The 22,186-nt window shown below is 36.0% G+C and overlaps 1 protein-coding gene across 2 annotated transcripts in view; it reads left to right on the top strand.

Moving 5' to 3' along the window:
• Positions 1-20,637, top strand: part of LOC142985081 (uncharacterized) — a 129,229-nt gene extending 108,592 nt beyond the window's left edge. The window contains exons 3-4 of one of the 2 annotated variants that reach the window (XM_076133035.1): positions 652-860; positions 11,005-20,637. In XM_076133035.1, the coding sequence (XP_075989150.1) occupies positions 652-860; positions 11,005-11,721 (926 nt within the window). In that variant the 3' untranslated portion in view covers positions 11,722-20,637. Of the gene's footprint in view, positions 1-636; positions 861-11,004 lie in introns of both variants that reach the window. The other variant, XM_076133034.1, reaches the window with a different exon arrangement.
• Positions 20,638-22,186: the final 1,549 nt, after the last annotated feature.

Raw genomic sequence — 22,186 nt, 5'->3', positions numbered from 1 at the left:
TATAATGATCATAGTTGAAGGGTGTGGTTTAAAACTGACTGAAATATTGTGTGTTAATGTTAAATTATGTTTTAAATACAGTGTCTTTTGATACTGAACAGTTATAATCGATATTTTCTTTACTATTTTTATGTTATGATATCTTATTGGAAACTAGAAGTTTAGAATTTAAAAAGTTATTCTATTCTAACATCAATTCTATAAGAGACTGCTATAGAAAAGAATAGATATTTTAAGTTACAATATAATAATATTGGTACTTTTATGTATGTAGGACTCTTAGTAGTACATTAAAGTTCTGTAAATAGTTGTTTCTATGCTATCTGTTGCTTGATTATTGTTATTTTCATAATTTTTTCTTCCTTTTTGACTTGATTTGACCTTAAACCCCCTGTTTTTATATCAAGTTCTAGCAAATACATTAAATAACTACATAACCAGAAAATAGTTGTTAGGCTTGTCTAAGTTCTCAACAAATAACTTTAGTTCATCATGCAAGAATATTTTAAGTATGTATAACAAAGTCAAATTAGACACAATTCTCATAATTATTATATTAGTATTTACAAACAGTTCTCATATTCCATCATCAACCGCAACCAAAGTAACAGAACAGCAAACTAAACTAATGTACAGGTTTTATTCCAACAGAAACGTCCCCGTCCTCGGGACGTTCCACTCCAGTCACGTCAGCGGCCAATGGTTCAGCTCCAGCGTCAACCGGCACCACTTCTCCCTCACCGAGCAAGCTGTTCGTCGGGGGGCTGTCATGGCAGACCAGCTCGGAGAAGCTGAGGGAGTACTTCGCCATGTTCGGACCAGTTACGGACGTTTTAATTATGAAGGATCCTGTAACACAGGTAAGAGGGGTTTGATGGTTTATTGTAGTGTGGAGTGCAGATTTAGAGGGATATTTTCAGCGATAAATATCTTTGAATTTTGATGAAAATCTTTTGTTCTGATAAAGTAAATAGGTTGACAGTATTTTCAAGCAAATAGCTCTGGAAGTAATGGCTAATATTTTCTAATTAAATTACAATTTTGAGCTGTTGATAATAATTAATAAATTTTAAGTTCAGGACTCTTTGATTTAAATGTAAGGATTTTGTTTTAAAAGTAATTTTGTTTTAAGTAATATAAGTATAATGTATGATTCAAACTAGCCAACTATGTTAAGTGAAAATTCTTGATATTTTTTACTTCAAACTATAATTTTACCTTATAATTTTTAATACCACACTGCAGTTACACTTATATTGTACATTCTCATCTAAATCTGCACTCCACTCATAGATATAATATTTTTATAGCTTATTTATCAAATTTACAGTTGTCTTAGTAACATGCAAGAAAATATTTTAAGTATATCAATATATAATCCAGTCTCAATCAGACAGAATTATTTAAATCAAATAATAATAAATTTAACCCATTACTGTCCCACTGCTGGGCAAGGGTCTTCTCCCGTAATGAGGGAGGGGTTAGGCCTTGACTCCACCACGCTGACCAAGTGCGGGTTGGGGACTTTGCATGCCGTCAATAAATGTATAACAAATTTTAGGCATGCAAGGTTTCCTCACGATGTTTTCCTTCACCGTTATTTAAATCTTATAGGTATATCGGTATTTAAATCATTATCAATAAAAAATATGCTAACAAAGCTAAATTATTACTTATTACTTTAGTCATGCGAGTACTAGAAAAAGCCTTGACGAATTTGAATAAAACTTTTCTTATGCAAATAGGTACGACGATAGATTAATGAATAAATAATTAATTATAGAAGTCGGGAGTCAAACCTACCTATTTTCGGCGCATTTTTTGCGACAAAATGAATGATCAATACGGGATTCGAATCCGCGACTCCCTGTTACTAACAGCCACTCACGACGACGGTTCAACCACTGCTCTATTACTGTCAAAAATAAATGTCCATTATCTTAATGAGGTAATTAAATTGTAAACTCTCTTGTAAGGTGAACAAACACAAGTTGGAACAAATATTAGTAGGCGAGGGATCAAACCCGCGACCCTACCGCTCAGGTAGTTTGACCACTGAGGTAAATAGGGTACTCCATATGTGATACTAGTAGACACGCGCGATTGCGCTCGTGTAGAAACTTACATTCCCTATTTTAACCAATTCTTAGAGCTCACGTCATAACGCGTGAATGGTTGTATCGATGTCACAAATTCTTTTTTTATAATATCTCTTGAAGTGCGAGGATTGTTCTTACAGAGAAAATGAAAAGATTTCAGAATTATTTATAAAAAAAATCGTCTGTTAAGGTATATAAATGACCACAGGTCTTGAACATACAACATTTATGAAAATCTGCACTGTACTTAAGCTGTGTGCGAAAGCATAAGGCGTACTTTCGAAGTGATTATAGTACAATAGACTTCATAAAAATGAGAAGAGTGTAAGGAAGGCTGACCCCACAACCATGTGGGACGAATAGCCAGGAAGAGAGAGAGAGAGACTTCATAAAAATGTTGATCGTTTAGGCCAGTTTCAGGGCAAGTGGATACGTTTTGGATAACTTAAATTCTAAGTTATATTTATCCAAAATTCGGTATTTTACCCAATAAGCTAACCTAAGTTTCCCTTACAACATACATACATACTTGCATGTTACTAAGACAAAATATAATAAAACTAATTGCCAATCATTCATGATTTAATTTACTTTAAATAATGGATGTTGGTAAATATATTTAATGCGTATATAAAGACTTTTGTATCGTGTTGAGATAATGCATATCTTATATAAAAAACTTAAAAAAATTACGTGTACTATATAACTAGGGCTCAAAATCAAATCATTTATTCATATAGGTCAAATGCTGACACTTATGATAGTCAATGATACAGAGAGTGAATTTACCGCCAGTTCGGAAGTTAGCGCCAATGAGAAGAGCTGCCAACAAACTCCTGGACACTCTTTTTAATCGCCAAATGGTTTTAATATAATCATCATGGCTCTAGATTTTATTAAGTATGCTAAGTCAATACTATGTGATCTTTTAGTCCCCAACCTGCATTTGGTCAGCGTGGTGGACTCAAGGCCTAACCCCTCCCTCATTCCGGGAGGAGACGAGATAATAAAGGATCTACCCCCGGTTTCTGAGTACATTTAACGGTAGTTTATCTATTCATTAGCGTTTTTTTATATGAGTTTTGATATTATTGAATAGATAAACTACCGCTAAATGTACCTTGGAAACCAGGGGTAAATTATTGAAATGAAAAAATAGGTTTTTTTTAAAGCTGATTCTAATACCCGGGTTCGATTCCCTGCTCTGGCAAGGGTCGTTTAGGCATTAAGATAAAAATTATATAAATAGTAGTAATAGCCGAGTGGTATAAGTTGGTACCTCCGACGCAAGTGGTCGCAGGTTCGAACCCGAGGCAACACACCAATGACTTTTTTAAGTTATGTGGGTATTAGAAATAATGATCACTTGTTCCAACGGTGAAGGAAAACATCGTGATGCAACCTTGCATACCTGAGAGTTCTTTAGAATTGTTCTAGAAGGTATGCAAAGTCACTCGCAATTGGCCAGCGTGGTGGACTCAAGGCCTAACCCTATCCTTAAATAAATAAATTTATTTTAAATGCATTATATCTCAGCCCCATACAAAAGTTTGTACCCTACCTGTCTTACTAATAAACGTGGTTTAAGCTCTGATTAGTTATTGTTTAGTATTTCTCACTCATATACAGTTGCGCTCACCGGTCGGTAAACGATCTGTGGGTTAAGCAACCGTTGGCGCGGTCATTCTATAGATGGTTGACCGCATAGTGGTATTTGAACTGAGCGTCTCCGTGCTTTTAAAGGCACGTAAAAAGTCGGTCCCGGTTGTTGTCTATTAAGATAACAGTCGTTAAGCCATGTCAAAGGCTCGGATTGAACAACTTTGACACTAGGTTGACCACTAACCATACGATAGATAGACTCATATACAGTTTCCAAATTTATTGTTAGTTAAAATTCACTGTAACTAATCAAAGCTTACACCACGTTTTTTGGTAAAACAGTATCCCTCTTATTCATAAAAATATATGAAATTATGAAACACAAGTGTTTTGTTTCTTTCACTCCTCAGCAAAATTAAAAAGAGAAAACATCTAGTTTTTTTTAACTAAGATAGGTATTATAGTGTGTTTATGAATAAGAGGGTATATATATATGTATATACATAAGATAATAAGTTGTTTTTCTCAAGACAGTCAGGCAGACATCGCCAAGAATTCGGTCAGTGTTAGATTTGCATAGGAGTAGGTTGGAATAGGTAGTATGTAGGTATGTGTGGACGATTATTGGTTATATGCAGTATATTATATGTAAAAAATTTGATAAAAATAGCTTGAGATATACTGGGTCTCTTTCTAAAACGACATTCCTAAGGTCTATCTTTGTCTACTTAAATTTAAAAACACTTCTCAATGCGAGAAATTACACTAAAAATCCTAGGCGGGTTCAGCGCATGAATGACTCTACAAAGATGAATTCCAAAGCATTTTAGAGTTCGTAAATGCAAACTCAAAAATAAAATTGCTTCTGCTCGCTTGTGAGGAAAAGCATTGTCGAGTTAGCTTGAGATGGTTAAACACGCGTAGCCGTTTCAAATCTTAATAGTTTATAATAATATTATTAAATAGCAGCTAGCCCCGGTTGAAATAAGTATTATACAAAAAATACCTTTACAGCTTTTACCCATAAATCTTCCTCTTGAATGATCCTATCTATAAGAAAAAACCGCATCAAAATTCGTTGCTTAGTTTTAACGATGTAAGCATACATACATACAGACATAGGGACAGACGCGGGAAGCGACTTTGTTTTATACTATCGTAGTATCGTATAGTAAGGTGAAACCACTATATTTTTGAAAGTAGTCGAAAAACTACGGACAATTTTTTAGACCAAAGAAATAATATTTTATTATGATTTACTTATAAACCAATAAAAAGCTTATTACCCTCCGGTTTCTGAGCACATTTAGCCGTAGTTTAGATATCTATTCAATAGAGTTCTTTTATAAGAGTTTTAACGCTATTGAATATATAAACTACCGTTAAATGTACCGGGGGTTAATGACTCTCACTAAAGGAAGACACCCAGTAAATAGACAAAGATATACTTATCTAAATTATTGTTAAGATATCTGCATATTTTCCATGAAATCGCCACACTTAGTTGGGCTATGGTTGAACCAAGTACTAATACAATAACATAGACAAGACCGGCATGCTAGACTCACTAACATAGACAACCGTTAGGCATAGACTATCTGGTATACAAACAACCTTCTTAAACTTCTATATTTCAATCTGGTAGTACCTTCAGTGTTGCTATGCTTTCACAAACTTTAGTAGAAAATTTATTAAAAATTTGCGTTAGTATATTAAGTATTATTTTCCAGTAAATTTGGTTTTGGTATTGTATATTAATTTAGTAAACGGAAGGGGGCTTAAATTTTAATTTTTTGAAGTAAATTTTTCGTGTGCATGTTTCTTAATTTTCAAATTGATTAGTTAACATAGCAACACTGGTTTCCTTTCGAAAATGTATAAAATTTTCTATAAATTATAGTTACATTAGCTAAACACAGAATAGTTAACTCTTTGGTAGTAAAAGGTAAATAGTTAATTTGACACTGGTAACACTGAGATGCTCCGAAAATGGTAGTAAATTGGTACTTTTAAAGGGTAACATTGCTCTGTTAATTCGTGCTAATCGATATAGTTAATATGTCAGAGTATTTAGTGCATATATTTGATAATAAAATCATCACTTATAACTTGTTTTAGTATAGTCTCACATACGGAGTTTATTACACGATGTCGCCGACATTTCTCGGCAACTTATATCAGCCGATTTATATTTCAAAGGCAGTCTCAGGGGCCGAAACAGGTCAGTAAAGTCAGTAAAAGTCAGTATTTTTGGACCTGGTCAGTAAAAGTCAGTATTTTCGAAAATCGGTCAGTATTGTCAGTATTTTTCCAAATTCAATATATTTTTTTGGTTTTCCTCTGCTGTTGGCCAATCTTACATTCTCGATTTGTCATGTGATGATATCTGAGGGCTGCTTTGGATACTCTGTGTATGTGGATGATCTACTACGTACACATATATTGAAGCATCACATGACCTCAAAAAATAGCATCTAAACTTGTCACGAAAATTAAGGGATATAAAAAAAAAACAAATTTTTGGGTGATTTTCAACAAGCTGTAACTCAGAGGAAAATGGTCGTACAGAAAAAATAAAAAAACAAATATTGTAGCTCCAAGTGTCTAGTTTTTAGATATGACGATGAAAAATTTTTGTCATGGCCAGGTCTGGAGAAATCCTACGAAAACTACCGAAAAAAAAAATTCCAAATTTTTTACCGCCTAAAAATAGGTCCACGGGCTTCAAAAAAATGTTTTTGATTCTTTCGTTCAAAAGTTCTTTTAGAAAATTTAATTCTCTTTAATTTGCCGTATTCAAAAAGCCTGTACGACGGTTTGCCGCGGAGTTATCGTCAATCAAAGCAAAAAAGTTATTTTTGACTTTGATATTCAATAACTCCGGAAATAATGATCGTACAGGAAATCAAAGGAGGGTTTTGAAAACTGCACAATATTCTCTATAAGAAAATGTAAACATGGTTAAGAAAAAAAAAAATTTGAAATGAAAACTCGGACTGAAAAAAAGACAAAAATTCGCAAAATTAAGGATATTTGGATAACTTGGTATAACTTTGGATAAAATGGATGAACGAAGGATATCGTCAGTAATTTTTCAACGTCAAAGTGTCCCCTAAAATTCCTCAAAAATTCAAAGCGCCGCGATTTTTTTTTCGTTGTGCCCCGAAGCTTCAAATTCTTTGTTTTTGCTAAAATCAATTTTGCAATTTAGTGATTTTTATTCATTTTTTTAATAAATTTTTCTTTTTTCTCTCTAAAATCTTTATTTTTTCGATTAAAAAGCAAATCGCGTGCCTATGCTCACTCCACGACATCGTCGAGCCCGATTGGCTTATGCGCATGACCACATCACGATTGGGGTCGTAGACAGTGGACCAGTGTCTTATGGCAGCGATAGACGATCTCTCGTTTTGCGATTTGCTTTTTTATCCAAATATCCTTAATTTTGCGAAATTTTGTCTTTTTTTCAGTCCGAGTTTTCAATTAAAAAAATTTTTTTTTTCTTAAAGATGTTTACATTTTCTTATAGAGAATATTGTGCAGTTTTCAAAACCCTCCTTTGATTTCCTGTACGATCATTATTTCCGGAGTTATTGAATATCAAAGTCAAAAAGAACTTTTTTGCTTTGATTGACGATAACTCCGCGGCAAATCGTCGGACAGGCTTTTTGAATACGGCAAATTAAAGAGGATTAAAATTTCTAAAAGAACTTTTGAACGAAAGAATCAAAAAATATTTTTTTAAGCCCGTGGACCATTTTTTGGACGGGAAAAAATTTTTTCGGTAGTTTTCGTAGTATTTCTCCAGACCTGGCCATGACAAAAAATTTTCATCGTCATATCTAAAAACAAGACACTTGGAGCTACAATTATTTTTTTTATTTTTTCTGTACGACCATTTTCCTCGGAGTTACAGCTTGTTGAAAATCACCCAAAAATGTTGATTTTTTTTATATCCCTTAATTTTTGTGACTAGTGTATTTGAAATCAATATTTTTGGAGTGAAAGCTTGTTTAGCGGCGTTGCGCACGTTTTTGGAATGGGTTAAAACTTCTCAACTCGTAAAAAATTCTTAAGACCTCATCGAAAATTCGTTAGACCTGATCGAAAATTCGTTAGACCTGATTGAAAATTCGTTAGACCTGATTGAAAATTCGTTAGACCTGATTGAAAATTCGTTAGACCTGATCGAAAATTCGTTAGACTTGATTGAAAATTCGTTAGACCTGATTGAAAATTCGTTAGACCTGATTGAAAATTCGTTAGACCTGATTGAAAATTCGTTAGACCTGATTGAAAATTCGTTAGACCTGATCGAAAATTCGTTAGACCTGATTGAAAATTCGTTAGACCTGATTGAAAATTCGTTAGACCTGATTGAAAATTCGTTAGACCTGATCGAAAATTCGTAAGACCTGATCGAATATTCGTAAGACGGGAAGTTTTTTAGAGTTTTTGGTGTTTATTGGAGTTTAATGGAGTTTATTAGAATTTTTGGAGTTTATTGGCGTTTTTAGGGTTTATTTGTGTTTTTTGGAGTCTATTGAACATTAAGACAATAAAAAGGCGGTGCTGGTTGTCTATGGGGATGGTGGAGGCCAATAACTGAAAATAAGCTTTATATTTCACACCATTCACCCAAAAAAAGGTTTGGAAATGGTCAGTATTTGGTCAGTATTTTTGAATTTTTGGTCAGTAAAATCAGTATTTTTGATCATGGAACTTGTTTCGGCCCCTGCAGTCTACGTGATTCTTTTGTAATAAATAACCGCTGATATTAAGCCGCCGATATATTAGGTCGGGGAAAAAGTCTTTTCGCATTATAGTATGTATGAACTTGTAATAAAATCTTTTCTCTACACAACAAAGCTCGATATTTGGGTACCTCACGAGCTCACTGAAAGAATCCTAATGAACCGTGTACTCATTTGTGATTCTTGAAGCCAAAGAGATTTTATTACAAGTTCATACATACTATAATGAGAAAAGACTTTCCCCGACCTAATATGTCGGCTAGTTATGCCAGTGGTTTTGTTAATTTCAAAAGCAGTCTACATGATTCTTTTGAAATAAAAACCCGCTGACATCAAGTCGCTGACCCATGTCGGCGGGTCGGCGTCTTTGCTGTGTGGACTCATATAAGCATGGATACGTATTTGATATATTCACAAGTAAAATTTTATTATTACACATTGACCTACCCTCTCTAGTATAAAATGTCCTACGAATATTCTCTATTACTGCCTAGGTCAGTTTAATTGAAACCAGTCAACTGTGTTATTCATAGTGTGTTGTGTACAATACACAGATACATTCTCTATTCCTTTTATACAAAAATAAACTAAATTGAAACCACTGCATCCGGAGTTATGGTACCACAGACAGACAGACACGTGAAACTTATAACACCCTTCTTTCGGGGGTTTAAAAGGTCCTAAGTAACATCCAAACTTATATCATAAGTCGTTCAGTTATGACCCAAAATCTAAGCCCAGTTTCCGCTCATAATGTTCGTTAAATTAAATTTAATCACACTTATTTTAGGGTAAATTAAACCGGGTGATTGCTATCTGATGCTGCTTTTGACCCGGAAAATGATTGCTTTAGTAAAACATGAGTTAAAACACGTTTATTTTTTATCATTTTGACTTTAATTTGCTTTGATTAAACACGTGGTTTTCCCATTTTGGGAAATGCCTTTTCCCAAGCGTAATTATCCGTATACCTACTACTTTAGAGTTAGTTTTAGGGCATCATTAAAAATGTGTCTATTATTTTGATTTTTTTGTTACAACTCCCGCACTAAGAATTGCTCTTGTGTCGCGGGGAATTTTACAAACATACAAACAACGGACACAAATCACAACCAGACCCGTAGTTCCCGAGATTAGCGTGTTCAAACAAACAAACTCTTCAGCTTTACAATATTAGTATAGATTTTTTGTCTTACTAATAAAAAATTGGAGACTTTTCATACCCATAGTCCATCTTTTATAATATCTTTACAATACTAATTTCACAATAACTTAAAATAAATACCTTATACCCTATAGTTATTTAGTAAAAACGATAGTGTTGCCATGTACCAATTCATAATTCTACCGTACAGTAGAAAATGATAGTTGCCAGATGAAAAAATAACACGATAGTAAAAAAGAATGTTTTTACCTATACCTAGTGAATCCTTTGAAACATCGTTGATAGATCCTTGCGTATATAAGGTATATAGGTAATTGTCTTAGTATATAATAGGTTGGTAGATAAAATACTGTATGTGAAACATTGGTGGGAGAAAAAATGCGTAAATCGAATCGTGAGCAATGACATTTCTGATAGTTGTTTAAGACAGTTTTTGAAATAATAACTAACTCCTACAAAACTACGGAGCTAGAGTTTTTTTGAGCCTAGCCACTTTCCAAACTATGTTGGAGTCAGCTTCCAGTCTCACCGGATGCAGCTGAATACCAGTATTGTACATGCAGCGACTGTCTATCGGACCTCCACAACACAGTTACCTGGGTTATAACACGATACTAAGTAACACTGTGCGTCAGACCAAACTTCTGACTACTGTTAACGGCTGTCAAAGATTTTCGAAAATGGAAGCCACAATTTAACGTGCCTTCCGAATCACGGAGGAACTTGATATGTAAAAGATGGTCACCCATCCACAGAACAGCCTCGGCAAGCGTGGCTTAAACTTAAAGATCGATCCGCGTGGCTGTTGTTATATAAGCCACGAGCTCCTTACGACTATCTGTCACATAATGAGGCTTACTAATTACTGTTCATGTTGAACTAAGAGATACTCCAACTCTCAGGCTAACTCACTCTAGGGCTCTCCCACCTTAGCCTTTCTAGACTTTTTAGGAGCATTTTTACTATAGACTATGCGTAATGTTTTTAATTTTCTACTACCAATGTACTTCACATTCAGTCTATTTTCTCAACCATAGTGTATACTAAGATGTTATTAACAACTAGTACGCTCTTATTTGTCTTGAGTTTGAGTATATTGTCTATGGAATTAACCGTTGGATTTGAATTTTGTTTGGTTAGTAGAACATCACTAGTAGGTAGTGTGTAACTAAGTACCTCACTAAACGAACAGGCGATTTTGGACAATGAAAAAACAATTTTATATGATAAAATTTCGAACTACTGAATGACTAATTTAAAGGATTTTTTTTATATTTTACAATACAAAAGGTAGTGTTTTTTTTATTAAAAGTGTCTAAAAACGCCTGTTCCCTCACTGTCATTTCCCTCCTTCAACCTCGTACTGAACTCCCGCCGCGCGCAGAGATCGCGCGGCTTCGGCTTCATCACGTTTCAGGAGGCCTCCTCCGTCGACAAGGTCCTCGCGGTACCGGTCCACACCCTGGACGGTAAGCGCATCGACCCCAAACACGCCACGCCCAAGTCAGCCCCGCGGCCGGCCAAGACGAAGAAGATCTTCGTAGGCGGCGTCGGCCAGGACACTTCAGCCGAGGAAGTAAGGTCTTACTTCTCACAGTTCGGTCTCGTCGAGGACGCCGTCATGCTCATGGACCAGCAGACCAAGCGGCACAGAGGATTCGGCTTCGTCACCTTCCACTCGGAGGAAGCCGTGGAGCGCGTGTGCGATATACACTTCCACACGATAAAGAATAAGAAGGTCGAGTGCAAGCGAGCGCAGCCCAAAGAAGCTGTCGCCGCCGCGCCGCTGGCGTTAGGCAAGAGACTCGTGCTACGACCTGGACGTGGCCTGGTCTACGCGGCGGGCGGAGTGGGCGGCGTCTCCGCTGTGGGCGGAGTCTCTGCCGTAGGCGCGCACGCGTACCGCTACGCGCCGTACGCGCTGCCCGTGGGAGCCGTAGGCGCCGTAGGGCAAGGCGCGCCCGTCGTAGCCCCGGCCGCGCCCGCGCCGCCGCCGGCCCTGCCGCAGTTCGGCGCGGCGTACTCCCTGGCCGGCGTGGACATGTCTTCGTTCCAGGGCGTCGACTGGGGCGCCATGTACGGCCTGCCCATGTACATCTAGACGTCGCATGAAGAATAACCCCACCCGCCTTTACAGGTTAGGTTCTTAGCGAGCATATTTTTATTTCTTACGATAGAGTTCCTACGTACTATTTTTTTTTTGATATTAAGGTGTTTGTCTTGCCGCGAACCCGCAGTGGCCACGAGAGGGAATGATCAGTATTGAACGTAGTTAAGATGTTTATTGGCTCATAAACTTAGTGTAAGGCAGTTACGAGCGATACTATTGCCCGCGCAGGGCGTCAAAGAGAACGCATTTCATTTTTAATTAAAAAGTTAATTTATTAAGGCGATTCACGACGGTCAAATGCGGGAAAATGAGGGTACTTTTATTTTGTACGTTCGTTCATTGTGATTCTTGTAACTTGGTATTTGGATGATAATAAAATGCCGTTGGTTTTCCCGTGGATCCGCGTTGCGTGTCGTTTGACATTAACGTTAAGGCGAAGATCTCAAGTAATTTAGTTGCGAAAAAAATACTATTTTTTTTTCTTATTGTTCTATGTAACTTAGAGGTAGATTAGTGCACGATCGTTTGGCAATACGTTAACATGATATTATTGACTGTATTACTATGAATCTCATTCGCAGCTATGTATTTTTTTAATGGTAATATATAGGGTTTAATATATATTTACATAAAACTGCGAACAAGACGCTGTGTGACCGCGCTGACAGAGTACTTAAGAAAACAAAATCTCTTCGAAAAATAACCTTTTGAATCTCAACAGAAATGGTTGGAAAACATCAGTATTATAAAACGTAGTGCCATTTCTAAAAACACGAGTGCCAAATTATGCTCATTTTTAATTCTCGATTAATTTCTAAATTGCTCACAAAATCCTTCCTATAATTCGTCGTTTTATTCGTACTTAAGTTGAAAATCCGGTCGGATTTGGTCAGTAGGGGCTGGTCCTCCGCGGCGGACGGTCGTGTCCGCTGGCGCTGCGTCACACGGCGTCGTCGCAAGCTCACTACTCTCAACATATCTGAACAGAGCGTGAAGCAATCTCATACTTACATATAGTATTATATTGACGTAGTTATAGATGCCTTGAAGTCTTGCGTGTGTTTTGTATATACGAAATTTAATATCTCAATATTTTCCCATGGGAATGAGTCCTTTTGTCGGTAAAAAGTAGTAGTATGTCCTTTCTCTGGTATCAAAATATCTCCATACCAAATTTCATGCGAATTGGTTCAGTAGTTTAGGCGTGATTGAGTAACAGGCAGAGTTACTTTCGGATTTATAATATTAGTATGGATATGTATTTAAAATTGAGACTCCCTTTGAAAATGATTAGTTTATTAATAAATATATATTTCTTTTATATATTTAACTGAAATATATACGCATATAAGTTACTGTACTTAATTATTATAAATTATAAACATTTTATTTTTAATAAGAAGACAATGCAGTACTTAAATATTGAAAAAAAGTGAAATTAAAAACTTAATATTTTTAACTTAATTTTTTCCCATTAATGGGAATACAAAGTTTTTTTTTAAACTTTAATTACCAAAAAAGGGTAATTTAAAATTTAGTTTTGGTTTTAAAATACATAATATAACGCCTATTTCCCATTAGGGATAGGCAGAGATAATTTAATACTAATTTGAGTACTTAATATTTTAATTATTTTCGTATATAAAAACACAACAAAGACGGCATATAGTATACATTTATAATAAATATAGTTTAGATTGTGTATGACTGTCTGTACTAACTAACCCTTGTATGACAATAAGCTAAGATAAGCCGCTGTAGATTGTCATGGCGCGCGGCGTCGCCTGCTCTCGTTAGTGTAACGCTTTTAGTTTATGTAGCAACTGTCTTTTTATGCTTAAATAATATAATAGCCGCAAGACACTGTAAAGAACGCTTAAATAAATATAATAATCTGAATAAAGTCGCAAGACGCGATAAATCCAGGAGATAGAAATGATGGGTGACCATCTTGTTCCATATAATATACTCCTGTGTATTAGCAATTCCTATATGCTCTTAGCTGATAATTAGCAATAACGGTGAGTTTCGTTGAAATAAGCTTATGAAACACATATTATAAAGATCGTTTGAAAATTAATACAAAATATGATCCTACAAAAAAACTATATTATTTCTATTTAGGAAACTTTTGGGTGCATTAAGCCCCGAGCTGGATAATTGGGGTGGAAAACTCTCTCACTACATTCTTTTTACAAGAAAAAACTATTTAATTTCTATTCAGGCAACTATTTGCTACTTTAAGCCTCGAATCGTCGAATATCTCAGTATATTTTTGCTATAAAGACAGTTGCTGCCAACAATTTATTTGAATTTCGTCCTAAAATAAAAGTACTTAATTTATCAACCTAGCGTTTAGACTCAAAAGCAATACAAGTGTGATTAGAATTAATAAAAAAGACAAAAAAAAACGGTTGTGTTCGTGCAATTTTTAGATTTTAAGCCAATTTTTAAGGTCTTGGACCCTATTTCAGTATTAAAAAATCTTAAAAATTTCTTATAGTTCCTTTTACATACTAAATTATAAACGTTTCCAGTAACTGGGAATCGGAATACAAAAATTCCCATTAATGGGATTTTTTTTACTTTTACCCTTAAACTTATACCCTTAAAATCTTGTACTTAAATATTAATTTTAAAAGACATTTTAAACCTCATTATTACAGGGAGAATGGGAAATAATTAAACCAAAATTAAGAGCAATACATTTAATATCATTGGAGTGGGAATATTTTTTTTATTCCCATCAATAATTTGGTCTATTATTAAAGTATGTTAGATTGTACGGGCTTTAGGAGAGGCGACGCCGCGGCATTGTGTAGAGCAGTATGCATGTGGTAGCTTGTCGGCCATCATGACGTCGACGCACCTGTAACCGTGGTGTGTGGGAAATTACCCTATTTTTCCAACTACCCTCAAAATTTTATAAATCCCTATCCGATTTTTGTGTTTTTAACCTAAATAGTTTACGTTTTTTGTTAAAAATTACAGTTAAATTTAATTCCATTGATAATTGAGGGTATATATCAAATATGACTATAATAACATGACTTAATTTAGTATTTAAGTAACTTTAAGCGAATTACCCTCAAAAATTTACCCCTTTTATTTTTTACCCCACTTTCCACGTACCACGGGTACCGTATGCTATGATATTCACTTATGTACACATACCTATACCCTTATTATAGCAGTATTGTTAGTTTAAGTAGGCTTAGAAACCTCCTGAGATTATAGGCGACGCGCGTTTTATCTTCAAACACTAAAAAACTCCATAAAAACCAGTAAAATCTGGTTATTTCCAGTGATTTCTGGTCTATAACCAGTTCAATCCGGATTAATTCCAGTGAAATTTAACCCAAACCGGAATAATGCTGTTCACACCAGTTGGAACCAGTTGTAATCACTCCATTCCAGTGGTAGGCTGTACGATTATTTTTATTTTAAGTTAATTTAAATAGATTATTAGTTTTTAATGGAAATGGCAGCTAAAGCTACCCGTTTTTTTTTTGTTTTTTCTTTACGTGGACAGCTGATTTCTTGTTTATTTGAAATATTACTTCTCTTCATTATTAAAAGTAATTGATTGTTTCGACTACCCTCATGTAGTGTGAGTTGAAAAAGCGCGCGCCGCCGTCCACCCAAACACCTTTTGTACATTAGCGATTGTTTCCCAAACAGTATTAGAATGGTTGATTACTGTGACCGCCGCCCGAATGCTTCATTATCTTGCCAAATTAGATAGACTGTGGCGGCTAGTGTGTAGACGCGAGTTAGGCAAACAAACAAACAAACTGGCCTAATAACATACCTAAATAGATATAATACAAAATTTCAATAGACCGTCAGTCGTGCACTGGCGACCGAAGCAGATGTATTCCCATTTGTACCCTCTAACACTGTTTCCAAGGGTGACAACTGGGAAATTCCCATTTGTAACCCAGTGGTGTTAAGCGTGTACAGCCAGTTGCGCTCACCGGTCGGTAAACGATCTGTGGGTTTAGCAAACCTTGGCGCGGTCATGGGTGACCGTATAGTGGTATTTGTCGGCGTCTCCGTGCTTCGGAAGGCACGTAAAAAGTCGGTCCCGGTTGTTGTCTATTAAGATGACAGTCGTTAAGCCACGCCTTTCCGGCTTGAACAACTTTGACACTAGGTTGACCACTAACCATACGATAAGAAGAAGACAGTGTTGGAGGGGATAATTGGGAATATATTGAAAGGACGTTTTGTACGTTCAGTATTCACTACTAAAATCACTTGTTCATAGTTTTGAGTTAAACACTTGCACTAGTGCCGTCTCGCGTCTCCGCACTTGTTTGTAATGTACTTAAATAACTTGTTTTTTTTTCATATATTGTACTGTTTCCAACTTTCCCTAAGGGTGGTTTGCCACTCACCCTATAGTTACGCGGTAACTGGTCGCCGTTGTCCGTCGATATGTCAACACGAACGGTGATGAGCTTAACGGAAAAATACAAAATTTTCTGATTTTTGAATAAAATTCTTGATTTTTATGAGTGAAGTGACATTTATATTGATATTTTGTTGGTCGTTGGCAAGTCACCGTGTCGCGACGGACGATGGCAGTAAGTAAGTTCGTAGTTTTAGAAGGAGTTCGCCCGCTGTAACGAGCACCTAGTAACCTAATGTGTCATTACATGGATATAATATTAGAAATTAAAATTGTGTGTTTTATTTAGCGTGGGACTTCCCGCTGGGTGTGGTTTTGTTGTATTTACACTATATTTTTCATCTTTCTAGATAGTTTGCACGTTGAATTTTTTCGTAGTAATTAGTTGTAGGGTTGCCATCAACACTTTGGCTTTAAAACTGTGATTTAACTACTATAGGGTGGACCCGACGACAGGCACTAATCGAAATTGTAACATTTGTAATAAAAGCTGGCAACCCTGTGTGAATTATTTGGCCCCTCGTTGGGCGTCAATATTTCAGTTGGTATAGGAGGGTGGGACCTACCGGACGTGTGTGGTAAGTGGTGACGCGCACCAGGCATGCGTATTACTTGTATAATATAGTGTTACGCTGTAGTTAAGCGCGACTTCATACTCGACTAACTCAACATTTCACGGAGAGACTTAGGACAGCGTGAACTGACCGCACCGCCCACACTATTGAGGGTAGTTCGATAATGCTTGAACGAACTCTGTTGATAGTGCGACGAGGTCAGCGCGCGCGTCCAGGCATGGTTGGCATGATGATACGTAACAAAAATCTATTCTTCCATACAAATATACTTCACTGTCAATTTAAAGGCGATTGCCACACGTTGGTTGTGATGCGTGCTATTAAAAATATTCCTTTTAAAGCAAAAATATTCCTCTAAAAGGAATATTGCATATGTAGACACGTAGATTAGACCTTTAGACGCTTCGCTTCGGGCCACAGGTCTTCCTGTAACAATTGTTTTGCCAAATACAGGCCAAAATTAGCCAAAATAACCATTGATTTTGCTCAACTTAGTAAACATCGCAGATTTGACAACAGTTGAGCCGACTTAGGAAACACTGCGATGTGAAACGGATAGAAAAAAAATATATTTTGCCAAAAAAACAATTTTGCCAGTGTAGCTTAAGATTGTGACAATAATGAAGGGACGATGCCAACTAAGACGCTATTACTTTTTAATCACTTCGTTGCCATATACGAGAATACATTCCTCTCTAGTCATTTTTTTTTAATATTTTTTTTCTTGTTTGTCTGTGAAATTTTTTGGCGGGAAACTGAATACAGAGTGTTATCTTGCTCAATACTTATTCTTGCCTAGTTGTAGTTAATTTCTAATGGATAATAAGCTTGATGCAGTAGATATGTGCCATACACATTACCGAAGCACGCGTACGATCGATGCTTTCTCGCTCCAGGCTCTCTGGACCAATGTAAAACATCATTCGAACAAAAAAATATATTATATATTCTTAATTATGTAAGATTACTAAGATATACATAAATATACAATTTTTGGATTGGTATAATGTTAAATTAAACATAAAAAATACTATGTTGTGTGTTTTTAACGTATGGCAATGCTAGAGTAGATATGTAGTGTAGACATTTTGAAGTTTTACATACATATAATAAATAAATATAACTAACCGAAAGCAATAACAATTACTATTACTATCGCACGCGCGCGCTGCAGCTTGCACCGTGATAGATGAGTACTAAGTGAAGGATTAACTGTCTTTACACACACACTGTATCGCACGTTCTTAGGAGCGTACAAGATTACGCGCGGGAAAGCAGCGCGCTCCGAGAGAGCGATTCTCTTCGCGGACTTGACAGATGAACGCGGCGCGTGCTCTTTCCTTTCCCCTTACACGCGCGATTGTTCTTTCATGCGCGATACAGTGTGTGTGTAAAGGTGGCTATTTATTGTGTCGTGGCGTTCAAGGTGATAATTTCTAGTCAATATTAAACAGACTGTTTAGCTATTCGGTATAACGACGGAGTACAACAAGAGAAAGAGAGAGAACTCTACAAGAGTCGAAACACGACACACTAAATTAGTAAGTAAATAAGTGAAAATAAAATTTAAAATTAAAAAAAGCACTTGGCTAAGACGACAGGGCACGGCAGCGCGCGCATTACGTTAGAATATTATTATAATTATACACACATGCATACAAATACAAATATTTTTGTATAATAGTGTCTGTGTAATCGTAGCGTGTTGGTAAAACTTGTATTTTTAAAACGACTGGTGACGGCAATGTGGGTAGTTGGAGAAAACTTGTTGGAAATGTCGGTTATAGAATGTCAATTTTTCAAACTGCTCCTGTTTCTTGGACCATTTCACTTGCAGTTTTATATATAAAGACCTCATAAAGGAATTGATAGCAAATAAGCACGCCTCCAATCTATGGATTAATCTCTGTTCAAAGCTGTTTATTCAAACTTGTTCTTAAAGCATTCTCATCGTGGAAATAAGATCTAGAAAGGACTAATTTTATAGTACATTATTTTGGAAAGGCAAGGGGGTAGAAATTAATATATTGAATGTATTTTAAACGTTTCAAAGGGAATTTTCATACGATCTGTGTAGGCTTACTCCCGATAGAATCTTAATTCGATTGAATCAGATTTTATTTTATGTCAAATCGTACTTTTAAATATCAAACTTGCGCGTGATTAAACTGGTTTCAAATGAGAATAATTGAAATCCAATTATTTTGATTTTAAATTAGTGTTTAATCTCGAATATAGAGTTTAAGACTTCGATTTGACATCCCCAATCTGGTTTAATCGAATTCGATTATAGAGTAACCCCTGGTTTCTGAGGTACATTTAGCGGCAGTTTATCTATTCCATAACATTTAAACTCATATAAAAACGCAATGAAATAGACAAACTACCGCTAAATGTACCTCAGAAACGTTACAACACGTTTAAAATACGTTCGGTGTATTAACATATAAACTGTTTTACTAATAAACGTGTGATACTTGCTACACAAATATTTTGTTTGGCAACAAAACCGACTCGACTCACTTGTTCGGCTTGTGTCGATCGGGTTCATCTACACATATTCGGTTTTGCTGCTAAACCGAATATGTGTGTAACCTATGCTCTGATAAGTTATACAGTAGTTTGTCACTTTCATACAGTTTCAAATTTGATTGTAAGTGACAAAATACTAACTAATCATAGTTCACTCGACGTTTATTAGTAAAGGCAGTAAATGAGTGATCATCTCATTTGGGTGCCTCCGTAATGAGAAATGTTTGTCCAACGCCGACGCTGACGTCACGGCCGCCGACATTGACGTCACCAGCCGACATAATTACATTGTTGAATAAGCGACAGTATGTGGCGCAGTGTTTATTGTGTAGGGCGTTCGCGCCGACGCTTGAGGGCGTGCGGCCATGTTTCTTTTTTGTTTTTTTAAGTTTTGACAGTTGCGCTGTGGTGTGTCGTCTACTTTGTCTATGGTAATATTGTGATTTTTTTTTGTTGTCAATTTGATTTTGTGTTAAAAAAGTTTGAATCACACGCCACATGATTAAATTTTGAGAAACTTGGCGGCACAGATATGATTTAGCGTCGTCATCAGCGTAGCCATATGTCTACATTCCTGTATGTATATTTTTTAACGAATTACTGCATTTTATTTATGGTAGTATTAATAAAAATAATAGTTTATCATATAGTATTAGTGATGGGCTGTTTTTTATTTTTTCGTAATCCACTGGCTCATAGCGGTTTCCTTTGCTACTAGGTGGCGCTAGTGTGATGTCAGTTGAATATATAGAAGTAAAAAATATTGTATATTCGATAGTGTCATATTGGATATTCTAATTTGTGATCTCATTTACATAAGTATTGTAAGGAGTTAGTGGAAAATATTTGCTTTTGGCCTAATTTAGCATTGTATTGTGATAGTGGAAAAGCTTACATTTTGGATGATTTTTGTCAGTGGACATTGTTTAGTCACACATCACGTAGCGACATCTAGCGGCACACGTTGGAAGCCCAAGCTCATTTGTGCAATACAACAGAATATTTTATGTATATTATGTTGAGGTACCCTGTAGTTACGGTTGGGTTTGGGTTCTGTAGCTGCGTAGCACGGCTACGGCACGTCTACGGCAGGCTACGATCCCCGAGCATAGAATGGTATGTACGTCTATGCACAGGGAGTAAGCTTTGGCGCAAGGAGTATTATTAATGAATGTTTTGTATAATTAATGTAGTTTATTATTTTATAAACGTCTTTTTTGAGTCAAAAGAGGCGTTCCTAGGCATAGTCGGGCTCTGTACAGCCCCCTAGCTAGTGGACCGCAGTAGTGCGCCGGCCGCGCGCTCCCTTCAGCCATTAACAAATATTAAGGTTCATCTTCACTTAGTGACAAGTATTAGATAAAAAATAAAAATGGTAACACAACACAGCTGTTCTTTCATTTATCCGCTTTTTCGTTAGTTTTTGTACCTGTTCGTTAGTTAAAACATAGTTTGGAGAAGAATATTTTTTTATTGAGATCGTAGACATAGAGCTTTCGGGCCCCATGGTGGGCGCCAGTAAGAGTTTTACCCCGAGTCTGTAGAGTTAGTTATTGGAAATAAGACACTGGTTGGACATAGCATGCATGAAGTCATACGGAGCGCAGTGTGTTAGCGGTGGAGTGTGCATGCCTCGATGTCTGCGCGGCGCCCGGCAGAAGACGAAGATTCAAGTTTTTTTATTCTACGGTGAGGCAATACTGACGTGTGATCTCTTGTCAAAATAACAGCCAAATTACGACAATACAAACTTAAGTTTAACACAGTTTAAACATTATGAAAAATGTAGCTGTTTCAAAACCCTTACAGGACATTTTGGTACTTACACTCAAACAGAAAAAGAAATCAAATTGTATATCGGATACTTACACTGTTATATTCTGAAACTACAGCTGAAAAGACTGGACACATTGATTTAGACCTCTAGAAATTACAAAATTTTTGACAAGAGATCGGTTATTTTACAAACGAGGGCATGGTTTTGGAGTTTAGACAGTGAAGCAATTGATTGTTGATCGTCGCAAGTCAATTTGAAAACGTAGAGGTCTCTTGACCGTATGCCTTTCTCATAGACTCGAGTAGTTGACAAATTACAGATCATTGTTCGCGGACCAAGTTATCGACAAGATCTAAACGATTTTCAGGGTAGAATAACAGTATCAACGATCAAATGTTTCATACAAAGAAGAGAATCAGTATTGTCATTCACATTACCAAATATGCTGTTGAAAATACTGCTTAGTTTTTATTTCTAGTACCCATCTCCAGTAAAGTGCATCCCAGTAATTAGAGTAGACCTAGAGACGGTACAGACGGTGCTGGGTTTTCATTAAGTCAAACGTAGGTACGTAGTTTAGTTGAATGGTCGAATCGAATAGAATAAAACAAATCATTGTGATGTATAATAATCTCCATGGGAGCTGCTTAATTTTTTCGATCTTTTAAATATAGTAGACTAGTTTTTTTCGTAGTTTTAGACTGACATATCGACAGAAAACCAGAGACACAATCTTATTGTGCCTTATCTAATAGTTTGTTTTTTATTACAAATTGCTTTTGAAATACTAGAGTCATTTAGAATACGGACCAAAAGTTCAATTAGTTTGAAAATATAAATGAATAAATGAGAACATATTTTTTGTACAATTTATTTTCCGTTGAAATTGTTGAGGAAATATTTCGAAGCGACTTAGCAGTCTCGGTAGTGTATTAAATAGAAATGAAATGTAAACGAGTTATACAATGAAAGTAGGTATCCCGTTTTGTAGTAGTACAAAGTAATTTAAGTATTTTGTATCTGCATAATGTTAAAAAGTCTTCCTTGATAATAATAGACTGAAATTTTAGTGACCCATGTAATTTTCTTTTGATATCCCGTTTCGCTGGGATGCACTAGATTTTATTAAGATATATTTTTTGTAAAGGGCACTTATTT

Source organism: Anticarsia gemmatalis, chromosome 29, assembly GCF_050436995.1.
Source record: "Anticarsia gemmatalis isolate Benzon Research Colony breed Stoneville strain chromosome 29, ilAntGemm2 primary, whole genome shotgun sequence".
Lineage (NCBI taxonomy): Eukaryota > Metazoa > Arthropoda > Insecta > Lepidoptera > Erebidae > Anticarsia > Anticarsia gemmatalis.
The sequence above is the reverse complement of the archived record's forward strand: the minus strand, read 5'-3'. Positions and strand labels throughout refer to the sequence as shown.